The 12153-nt window shown below is 40.4% G+C and overlaps 1 protein-coding gene across 1 annotated transcript in view; it reads right to left on the reverse strand.

The window, feature by feature from the left end:
- The window catches only part of SLF2 (SMC5/6 complex localization factor 2), a 55179-nt gene that overhangs the window by 8444 nt on the left and 34582 nt on the right, over positions 1 to 12153 (reverse strand). Inside the window, 6 exon segments of the mRNA XM_017851769.1 lie at positions 805 to 891; positions 5920 to 5997; positions 6467 to 6598; positions 8845 to 8932; positions 9567 to 9664; positions 11187 to 11363. Of these exon segments, the coding sequence (XP_017707258.1) occupies positions 805 to 891; positions 5920 to 5997; positions 6467 to 6598; positions 8845 to 8932; positions 9567 to 9664; positions 11187 to 11363 (660 nt within the window).

Below are 12153 nucleotides of genomic sequence, written 5' to 3' on the forward strand. Positions count from 1 at the left end.
AAAAAAAAAAAAAAAAAATATTTGAAGACTCCTTCCTTTAATATATTCTTCAATGGAACATTCAAATAACAGCTAAACTATTTCTACTCTATGAATAAAATAAGTTTTCAACCATCATAAAATTTCAAAGCCACTGTTTCATAACTTATATATTTATTTAAATAATGCTTCAATCCTTGATGGTAACTTAAGCATGAAGGTTTTAACATGTGTAATGGGGAAAATAAGTATCATTAGTACTAGAAGTATTTTTCTCCTTGGGTGTCAGGAGTTTCAGAACAGAAAGTAAAGTGAAAAGTTTATTTGCTCTGAGATTTTTTTTCCTTTCACTTTTAATTTAGCTACACTAATTTAGCAGGAGCTGATTTCTGTTATTAAAAGAGAAAGTCCTATTTCTAATCTTACATGTTTCTTTTTTTTTCGAGACAGAATCCTATTCTGTCTCCCAGGCTGGAGTGCCATGTGTGTTCATAGCTCACTGCAACCTCAAACTCCTAGGCTCCAGTGATCCTCCTGCCTCAGCCTCCCAAATAGCTGGAAGTACAGGTGCATGCCACCATGCCTGGCTATTTTTCAAAATTTTTGTAGAGATGGAGTCTTGCTATGTTCCCCAGGCTGGTCTTGAAGTCCTGGCTTCAAGCAATCTGCCTGCCTCAGCCTCCCAAAGTATTGGGATTACAGGCATGAGCCACCATGCCTAGCTTTATGTTCTTTTTCTGAATACAGGCCTGTATGCTTCTATCCTTAAATATTAACGTAACCAAGATTAAGAAAAAAGAAGAAAAAAAGAAAAAACACACTTACCTTAGTTCTGTAAAAAAGTCTTGCATCTTCCCTAATATCACATTTAACATGCTTTTCCAAAGCCCCACAGAGTAGCACAAAGTGTTTCTGTGCAAAACAAATGCAAGGGATGAAAACAACTCTGAAGCATTACAAATTAACAAAGAAGAAATTATGCAGCTAGAACAACTAAATCATTTAAAAATCTATTATTCCTGTTAGCAATGCCTGATGTTAACTATCCCACATAACAGTAGTTGTATCAGTGAAAGTTGCTTCCATGACAGTAAGATTATTAGTTTAAAAAATATACACTCTAACAAAAGTTGTTTTGCTATGCATTAACTCACATTAATGAAAATTAACCCCAGAGCTCTAACTGGGTAATATAGTACTCAGAAATTTAAAGAGTCCTTCCTTTAACATACTCTCTAATAAAATATTCAAATGACAGCTAGCCTTTAAAAAAAATTTAAAAAAAATTTTTTTAAAGAAATGGGGTCTGGCTCTGGTGCCAGGCTGGAGTGCAGTGGCACAGTTATAGCTCACTGTACCCTTGAACTCCCCAGCTCAAGTGGTCCTCCAGTCTCAGCCTCCTGATTAGCTAGGATTACAGGCATGCAACACTATGCCCAGTTCTTTTTTTTTTTTAGACAGAGTCTCGCTCTGTCACCTAGGCTGAAGTGCAGTGGTGCGATCTCAGCTTACTGCAACCTCTGCCTCCCAGGTTCAGGCGATTCTCAGACTCAGTCTCCCGAGTAGCTGGGATTACAAGCGTGTACCACCACGCCCAGCTAATTTTTGTATTTTTAGTAGAGACAGGTTTTGCCACATTGGCCAGACTAGTCTCAAACTCCTGACCTCAGGTGATCCACCTGCCTCAACCTCCCAAAGTGCTAGGATTACAGGCATTAGCCACCGCACCCAGCCATTTTTTTTTAATTTTTAAATTTTTTTGTGGAGACAGGGTCTCACTTTGTTGCCAAGGCTAGTGTCAAATGCCTGGCTTCAAGTGATTCTCCCACTTCAGCCTCCCAATGTGTTGAGATTACAGGCATAAGCCACTGCACCTCGCCAGCACAACAATGGCCCGTTTGATATTTGGTAATGTTGGTATCTTATGAATATATTATAGTGTTGCCAAGGTATAATGGTTAAGTTCCACTCCAACAAACAGAGCTAACATTTGCTGACCATCTTTTCAATATGACATGGTTATAAGACCATATCACACCCCTCTTTCTGGCATATATGGGAATTCTTATAGCAAAATTAGTTTGTGACTTTTTTTTTTTTTTTTTTGAGATAGGGTTGGCCAGGTGCAGTGGCTCACGCCTGTAATCCCAACACTTTGGGAGGCCGAGGCGGGCAGATCATGAGGTCAGGAGATCAAGATCATCTTCACTAACATGGTGAAACCCCGTCTCTACTAAAAATACAAAAAAGTTAGTCAGGCGTGGTGGCGGGCGCCTGTAGTCCCAGCTACTTGGGAGGCTGGGGCAGAAGAATAGCATGAACCCAGGAGGCAGAGCTTGCTGAGAGCTCATCCAGCCTGGGTGACAGAGCGAGACTCCATCTCAAAAAAAAAAAAAAAAAAAAGAGAGGGTCTTGCCCTGTTGTCCAGGCTGGAGTGCAATGGTGGGATCATAGCTCACTGCAGCTTTGAACTCTTGGGCTCAAGTAATCTTCCCATCTCACTCTTCTGGGTAGCTGGGACTACAGGTACTTGCCACTACACCTAGTAAGTTTTGTTTTTGATTTTTTTGTACAGACAGCATCTTGCTATGTTGCCTAGGCTGGTTTTAAACTCCTAGGCTCAAGCAATCCTCCTGTCTCCGCCTCTCCAAGTGTTGGGATTACAGGCATGAGCCACCACACCTGGCCCTATTTTTTTTTTCTATAGGAACGAGTTGCAAATGATACTAATACTATGATTCCATTTTTGTTAAAATAATTTAGTATATTTTATGTAATATATTAGTAAATTGTGAAGTAATTTACAACAGGGCACTGGATTGTTAGGAGTCTTTCAGGTTTTTACGTTTATTATAAGTTTTCAATACTCACTAATTTTTTTTTTTTTTTTTTTTTTTTTATAGAGATGGCATTGCTCCAGGACTTGCTCTTGAACTCCGGGGCTCAAGTCATTCTCCTGACTTCAGCCTCCAAGTGCTGGGGTTACAGGCATGAGCCACCATGCCCATGTCACTGACTTTTTTTTTTTTTTTTTTTTTGGGAGGGGAGGTCGTCGCCTCTGGTCGGCCCAGGCTGGGAGTGCAGTGGCCAGATCTCAGCTCACTGGCCAAGGCTTCCGCCTCCGCGGGGTTTACGCCATTCTCCTGGGCTTTCAGCCATTCCCCGAGTAGCTGGCGGACTACAGGCGGGGGGACAACCTCGCCCAGGCTAGTATTTTGTATTTTTTAGTATGAGGACGGGTTTCACTGTTATGTTAGCCAGGATGGTGCTCGATCTCCTGACCTCGTGATCCACCTCTTCTCGCGCTCCTCCCAAAGTGCTGGGATTACAGGCTACCCCGCCCGGCCGTCACTGACTTTTTTAATCATAAAAAGTAATTTATAGCCGGTGCGGTGGATCACGCCTGTAATCCCAGTACTTTGGGAGGCCGAGGTGGGCGGATCATGAGGTCAGGAGTTTGAGAGCAACATGATCAACATGGTAGGACCCCATCTCTACTAAAAATACAAAAATTAGCCAGGTATGGTGGCAGGTGCCTGTGATCCCAGCTACTTGGGAGGTTGAGGCAGGAGAATCGCTTGAACCTGGGAGGCAGAGGTTGCAGTGAGCCAAGATTGTGCTAGTGCACTCTAGCCTGGGTGACAGAGCAAGACAGTCTGGGAAAAAAAAAAAAAAATTTATAAAATATAGGAACCATGTAAGAACATTACAGACAGATGACTATATTAGCTTCCAATCAGGAGAGAAAACACTCTTTTTTTGAGACAGAGTTTTACTCCTGTTACCCAAGCTGGAGTGCAATGGCGCGATCTCAGCTCACTGCAACCTTCGTTCGCCTCCTGGGTTCAATCAATTCTCCTGCCTCGGGCTCCTGAGTAGCTGGAATTACAGGTGCCCACCACCACGCCCGGCTAATTTTTTGTATTTTTAGTAGAGACAGGGTTTCACCATGTTGGTCAGGCTGTCTCCAACTCCTGACCTCGGGTGATCCACCCACCTCGGCTTCACAAAGTGCTGGGATTACATGCGTGAGTCACTGCGCCCAACCACAAACACAGTTTTATACACAATAGCATTTATAAAAACATAAGAACTAGTCTTTTTTCTATCATGTCTAGGAAATACTATGCATTTTATTTTATTTTTTTTTTTGAGGTGGAGTCTCCCTCTGTTGCCCAGGCTGGAGTATAGTGGCGTGATCTCAGCTCACTGCAACCTCTGCCTCCTAGGTTCAGGTAGTTCTCCTGCCTCAGCTTCCAGAATAGCTGGGATTACAAGCATCTGCCACCATGCCCAGCTAATTTTTTTTTTTTGTATTTTTAGTAGAGACAGGGTTTCACCATGTTGGCCAGGCTGGTCTCGAACTTCTGACCTCAAGTGATCTGCCCAGCCTTGGCCTCCCAAAGTGCTGGGATTACAGGCATGAGCCACCATGTCCAGCATAAGTTTTGTTTTGTTTTGAGATGACGTCTTGCTCTGTCACCCAGGCTGGAATGCAATGGCACGATCTTGTCTCACTGCAACCTCCGCCTCCTGGGTTCAAGCGATTCTTCTGTCTCAGCCTCCCGAGTAGCTGGGATTACATGCATGCACCACCACGCCTGGTTAACTTTTTGTATTTTTGTAGAGATGGGGTTTCACCCTGTTGGCCAGGCTGGTCTTGAACTTCTGACCTCAAGTGATCCACCCGCCGCACCCTCCCAAAGTGCTGGGATTATAGGGGTTAGCGACCACGCCCGGCATATCCAGCCTAAGTTTTAAAACAGGAATTGGAGTAGTTAAGATATGAAATATAAGGAATTAAGCAAGAATTGCCCCAGGAGTATGGGAAGAATAGAATAATTCAAAATGAAAATCTGAATATTAGAAATGCATTTCTAAAGTAGCCTGCCTTACCATCAGTTTAATTTTGAAGGCAAATGTTATTTCTAAAGGAACAAAAGGGGAATGGCAAAAAGATGGCAAGAAATGAGCTAAAAGCTGGTGTATGGCAGATGCAACTGATAGCAATAACTTAAGCATACTCTGAAAATGAACCTATGGTCTAAGAAGAATGTGTAACTGGAGTCCCAAGCCAAAGACTCTGGGAGAGTCCAACGTGGAGTTTCACTCCTTATCTATGAAGGACATCTGAACCCTCGGCTCATCCCTTGGAAGGCCATACGGGATAGAGGCCCTTTGTTCTGGGTTAAATGGAGGTTGCTAGGTAAAGGGTGCTAAGTGAAAATGCTATGTAAACTGCATGGTCTCTACAGATGGTAGCAGTTCTCCTGTGTAGCCTGTTGCCACCTGACTGCCATTTCTACTGGAGTCAATATGGGTCCAGCACAACACCAGCCCATTTGATATTTGGTGATGTTGGTATCTTATGAATATATTATACTACTGCCAAGTAGTATAATGGTTAAATTCCACTCCAACAAAGAGAACTAACATTTACTGACAATTCTTTTCTTTTCTTTTTTTTTGAGATGGAGTTTCACTCTTATTGCCCGGGCTGGAGTGCAGTAGCACAATCTCAGCTCACTGCAACCTCCGCCTTCTGGGTTCAAGCAATTCTCCTGCCTCGGCCTCCCGAATAGCTGGGATTACAGGCACCCACCAAAACGCCTGGTCAATTTTTTTGTAGTTTTAGTAGAGCTGGGGTTTCACCATGTTGACCAGGCTGGTCTTGAACTCCTGACCTCAAGTGATCCACCCGCCTTGGCCTCCCAAAGTGCTGGGATTACAGGTGTGAGCCACAGTGCCCGGCCAACAATTCTTTTCAATATGATATGGTTACAAGACCACTATCACGTCCCTTTCTGGTATACATGGGAATTCTTATAGTAAAATCAATGAGCTTTTATTAAGTTTTCTCCTATAAAAAGCATGCTCACTCATTCCATCATCAGTAACACCTATTTAAAAACAGCAGCAACAACACTAAACACTACCTACCCGTTGTCCAGAAGAAAAAGAATGAGAACAACTAACTTCACCGACTAAATGAAGAAGAATGTAGGTCAGGTAATATGCCTGTTAGAGAAATGAATAAAATTAACACGTATGAATTAGCTAGCATAGATGTCATTCCAATTTACACATTAGGAAAGTTGCCCAGGAAGGATAAAGGATATGTTAAAGTTAACCCAGCTGGTCAGTGAGTAAAAGCCAAGCATCTAAACTAGGCTTTCTAATTTCTAACTTAAGTGCATTCTTTTTACCATGATTCATGACCTCATGACTGCCCTAATAAAGGGCTACAAAAAATACTCTTGGCAGCAAATTACCAACAATCATCCTTTTACTCACATTTTCAACTCTCAAATTTATGGAAGAATTTCATGACAGCGATAAATTAAAAATATCATTTGCTTTAAAATTATGTTTGCTAGAATGTATCTAGCGTCCAAATCCAGAAATGCATATATTATCAGTCTATGGTTAGGAAGCTGATATCAGTCATGCTTCTATGTACTCTTTGAGACCTCCTAGCACTGGATACCTGCTTTTCAAGTTCTAAATGAAGACTGTCATCAATAGTGCTATCTGGTTGTTCAGCCTTTTTCTTCAAGACCATTTTCTTTAACAAATCAGAAGGCTTCATCTGCACAAGATAGCGATGTAGGACTGATACCTATCAAAAGAAAGAGGAGACATTGAACAAAGCTAAATAATACGGTTGCTCTTTCTTAGGCTATTTTTTCCAGTGTGTCCTCTTTCATTTTGTCCTTTTATTATAGCTTTCTTTACACTTGAACAATATTCATTTTCTCTTTATGTAAAACCCCTGAATTGCTTAAAAAAGGATTTTAAGTGGCCAGGCACGGTGGCTCACACCTGTAATCCCAGCATTTTAAGAGGTCGAGGGAGGTGAATCACCTGAGGTCAGGAGTTCGAGACCAGCCTGGCCAACGTGGAGAAACCCCGTCTCTACTGAAAATACAAAAATTATCTGAGTGTGGTGGCACATGCCTGTAGTCCTAGCTACTCGGGAGGCTGAGGCACGAGAATCACTTGAATACGCAAGGCAGAGGTTGCAGTGAGCCGAGATCATGCCACCTCACTCCAGCCTGGGCAACAGAGCAACACTCCGTCTCTCAAAAAAAAAAAAAAAAAAAAGTAAGGGATTTTAAGTTAAAGATTTAGTACTTGTAACTTAGGATAAATGCTTAGGAGACCAAATGATATTATAACAGAGGCCACAGGGAATGCTTTCTCTGTTAAATTATTCGAAAGTCAACAAAGTTGACTTTGTGGTTAGAAGTCATTGAATTCTGAGAAGAACTACAAGAAGTTGGGGTAAAAATCGCAACTAGATTGTAACTTGAATATCAGTTAGTGAGTTTGAGGGTTAATTATTCATATAATTATTTGGTTAATTACTCTATTTTACACGGGCAAAAAAGGAAAAAGTAACAGAACAACAAAAGTTAGGAGAAATGGTAGAAATCCTATCCCCGGATCTCTTTTAAAGGCAGTAAATATCATTGAAAGGAATGAGAACTATCTGCTAATTACCCTGGTAGCTCCAGCACGATCCCCATATATCTGGAATCAAATCTACCTCAACTCTACTAAAGCAGAAACCAGCTGTGCCCATCAATCTCTCCATCCCCCAGCATCTTGTGCATGCTTCAGTTACTGTTCTTACCACACTAACCCACAAGAGTTGGTTAATTTTGTTTCAACCATTAGATTATGTTTTCAAGGGCAGCCTCAAATCTAAATCTTTGTTTTGTTTTAATTCCTAAGACCTGGTGGCATACCTTGTACCAAATTGCAATTCAAACAAGAACAAAGGGACATCCAGATCAGGTTCTACGGTAAGTTTTTTTGTTTTTTTTTTTTTGAGACACAGTCTCGCTCTGTCGCCCAGGCTGGAGTGCAGTAGTGTGATCTCGGCTTACTGCAAGCTCCGCCTCCCGGGTTCACGCCATTCTCCTGCCTCAGCCTCCCGAGTAGGTGGGACTACAGGCGCCTGCCACCATGCCTGACTAATTTTTTTGTATTTAGTAGAGATGGGGTTTCACGGTGTTGGCCAGGATGGTCTCGATCTCCTGACCTCATGATCCGCCCACCTAGGCCTCCCAAAGTGCTGGGATTACAGGTGTGAGCCACCGTGCCCTGCCTATGGTGAGTTTTCAAATCCAACCAAGGGCAGCCCCATTAGTGCTATCAATGTTTGTAAAAAGCCTTCAGAACTTCTCAGAGTGGGACTTCCATAGGACATTTTTTTAAATTAAAAAAATTCACATATATATATTAAAGACAGGGTCTCCCCATGTTGCTTAGGTTGGACTCGAACTCCTGGATTCGAAGGATCCTCTGGCCTCAGCCTCCCAAGTAGCTGGGACTATAGGTGTGTGCCACCACTACCCAGCAACAGTTGGACATGTTTATCCACACTCTCATATATACATGATATATTCTTACTGAACAAGTACTAGAGGGCAACTACATTTAAGCTCTATGATCTAAAAAGACTCATTTTAAAACAGGTTAAAGATGCAATCAATGTACAATGGTTTTGCAATTTCTAAGCTTGCGATAAAATTGCTAACTTAGACAAGCTGAACTAATTCAATAAATGAAATCATATTCATATAATTCCACATTATGATTTTCCCAGTAGTTTCTTTATACATTAATTCACATCTGATTGTCCACAACCATCCTATGTGGTGGAGGGTGCAATACTATCTCCATTTCACAGATGAAAAAACTGGATCTTGTTAGTTAAGTGTGCTAGAGATCACATGAACAGTACCATGCTTGAGAGCTGAGCTCTGACCCCAGGACCTTTGACTTAGGGTTCATCAATTTTCCTTATACCTCTCATTACCTCTCCCATTTATTAAAAATAAAAATATTTATTTATACCTGCAGATTACCGGCATTAGGAACATCTTCGTGTTTCTCATCCAAAAGCTTTGAAATAATCACTAGACTGAGACACTGTCTCAGTTGCCTAGAATTAGAAGTTAAAAGTATTTAGAATGTATTTTAATTAATACTGCTTGAAAAGCAAATGAATGAGTCAAGAGGAGCTCTAGTTCTAATTGGAAATATAGGCAATGTTTCAAGAGAAGTCTGTACAGGAACATATAAGCTGTTATAGAACAGTAAAATTTTCATGTAAAATATTTGTACATAAAACTTGAATTATCTGAAGCTCAGTAAATCATTTAACAGCCTTATCTTTGACCCTGATGATTTACTGACAGAAAACCTATTTTTTTAACTGATGAAATTTATTTTTACTAAAGCAAAAAAAAGCTGATTCATTTATTTTTGTGGAATATGTCATCTGTATTAAGGTAACAGATAAACTAAAATTAAAAATAAAAAAATATTCAACTTGGGTGACAGAGTGAGACTCTGTTTCAAAAAAAAAAAAAAAAAAAAAAAAATTACATAATGACCTGAGTTAAGAATTAGAGTAAGAAAGAATCAGGCTATCAATGCCTTTTCTCACAACTGAATATGAAATAAACATCTCTGATCTAACATTCAAAGAATGATGAATAGAAATAAAGAACCAAGGCATTTCATTAATCTAAAATTATAAAATTTCTTAATGTTTAATTCTCACTTTTCAATACCTTCCACGTGATGTCCAATTAGGGACCAGCTGTACCAACCACAGAAGGTTGTGGGGATGACTGGAGAGTTCATTTATGCCCAGACAGAGTTCAGGCACCTGAAAAAAAAGAACATGTAAGATTTCTTTTCAAACAGAACAGTAAAATCAAACACCCAACAGATCATCTACATCCCTTCTTGCCATAATGGAAGCACTAGTACAAAATAAGGGCACATATTTTTAGAAACAGCATGGAGTCTAGAATCTGCTAAAATGTACACAATACACAGATTGTTTTACTTATACTATCTTAAATGGACTGAACAGATACATTTAGCAGAATTTCACTTGGCTTTCATGTTTTGTACTACATCATATCTTTACACAGTCCTTCTTGGAAGGATAAACTGATCTAAATACAAATGTGTATCAGAGTTGTATAAGACTATATATATTCCTGACTTGGGATTTCTTGCACTTTAGGGATCCTATTCCAGTATTTGTAAAAGCCTAACACCTGGCTGGGTGTGGTGGCTCATGCCTGTAATCCCAGCACTTTGGGAGGCCAAGGAATGTGAATCCCTTGAGGCCAGGAGTTTGAGACCAGCCTGGCCAACATGATAAAACCCTGTTTCTACTAAATACACAGAAATTAGCTGGGCGGGGTGGCGTGTGTCTATGGTCTCAGCTACTTAGGAGGCTGAGGCACAAGAATCACCTGAAACTGGGAGGCAGAGGTTGCACTGAGACAAGATTGCACCACTGTACTCCTGCCTGGGTGACAGGAGATGCTGTCTAAAAAAAAAAAAAAGCAAGCAAGCCTAACACCCCCCAAATATGTATTACCATTGTGTATCAATTTTTTAAAAAGCCTAACAGTTGCTTCAAAATAATCTGATGAGCAGGGAAAGGAAATATAGGGTCAGTTTTACATTAGACAAGATTATGTCTCAATTATTGAAGCAAAGTGATACTTAGGAATTTATTATACTCTTTGCCTTACTTCTGCCTATTTTAATTTTTCCACTAAAAAAGACTGAAAATATAATTTTAAAAGTCCTAACAAAAATCATACATGTTCATCCTCCATATGGTTGCAGAAGTTCAACTCAAATTCTGGTTGTAGGTATGACTCACTCCGTCATTTCATTTAGGTCTCTGCTCCAAGGTTATTTCGGAAAGGCCTTTCCCTGACTGCCTTATATGAAATAGCATAGCATTCAGTCTTGCTGTACTCATGTCCTGCTTTATTTTAATTTGTAGTACTTAACTACTACCTGACATGATAATATAATCAACATTTACTTGTTTATCTAACCCTTTGACTAGGACAAAAGCCCCATGAAGGTAAAGGCTTTGTCTCTTTCACAGCTCAATCTCTAGCACCTACATTAATGCTGAGTCCACAGGAAATCCTCAATAAACACATTTTTGTTGGATAAAGAGCTGAAGTTTTAGAAAAAATTCAATTATCATGAATTTAAATAATACAGCTCCAGCAAACAGTCCCTTCCTCAGTTCATTTTTAATCTGCCAAAGATCTTAATTGAGTTGAGAAACAGTATTAATTCCATATGCACTATGAGTCAAATTGTAATGCTATATAAAAAATGAATAATGAAGTTTTAAGTAACATTACCTTTGTGTTCCAATCTCTGATGTTTTTCATCAGGTTTATCAGGAGGCTTTGAAAGTCTACTAGAGGAATCTGTTTCAGCTGTTTTTCCAAACTCATTTTAAATAACATTAAAATCAGCAACATTATTTCACGATCCTGGTAACCTTCTGGATGTATAGATGTACACAAGCCTAGAAACTGTTTAACATAAATGCACAGACAAAAATATTTTAGGAGGTATATTTTATTTTAGGGTTTTAATTATAAACTCTTTTGACAAAAGACGCAAAAAAGAACTATAAAGAAAACAAACATCAGATGTCTAGAGAAAAGAAGGCAAGAACTACTCCACGTTAATAGTTGAATTAAGTGGCATTTTCTTCTCCATTTTCCATTTTTGAGATTTTCTTAATGGTTCAGTATCACTGATTCAATTCAGCAACTAAAAATGTTTCACACTGTCATTAACTTTTTTTGACCTTCTTTTTTTTGAGACGGAGTCTCACTCTGTTGCCCAGGCTGCAGTGCAGTGGTGTGATCTCAGCTCACTGCAACTTCCACCTCCCAGGTTCAAGTGATTCTCCCGCCTCAGCCTCCCCAGTAGCTGGGATAACAGGACCTGCCACCACGCCCGGCTAATTTTTTTTTTTTTGCGATTTTTAGTAGAGACGGGGTTTCACCATGTTGGCCAAGCTGGTCTCGAACTCCTGACCTCAGCTGATCCACCCGCCTTGGCCTCCCAAAGTGCTGGGATTACAGGCATGAGCCACCGTGCCCGGCCTCTGCCATTAATGCTTGATCACTAAATTATATTGTAAGACTTCTTTCTTTTTTTTTTTTTTTTTTTTTTTGAGACGGAGTCTCGCTCTGTCGCCCAGGCTGGAGTGCGGTGGCGCGATCTCCACTCACTGCAAGCTCCGCCTCCCGGGTTCACGTCATTCTCCTGCCTCAGCCTCCCGTGTAGCTGGGACTACAGGCGCCCGCCACC

This window comes from Rhinopithecus bieti, unplaced genomic scaffold (genome assembly GCF_001698545.2).
Source record: "Rhinopithecus bieti isolate Rb0 unplaced genomic scaffold, ASM169854v2 scaffold_31787, whole genome shotgun sequence".
Lineage (NCBI taxonomy): Eukaryota > Metazoa > Chordata > Mammalia > Primates > Cercopithecidae > Rhinopithecus > Rhinopithecus bieti.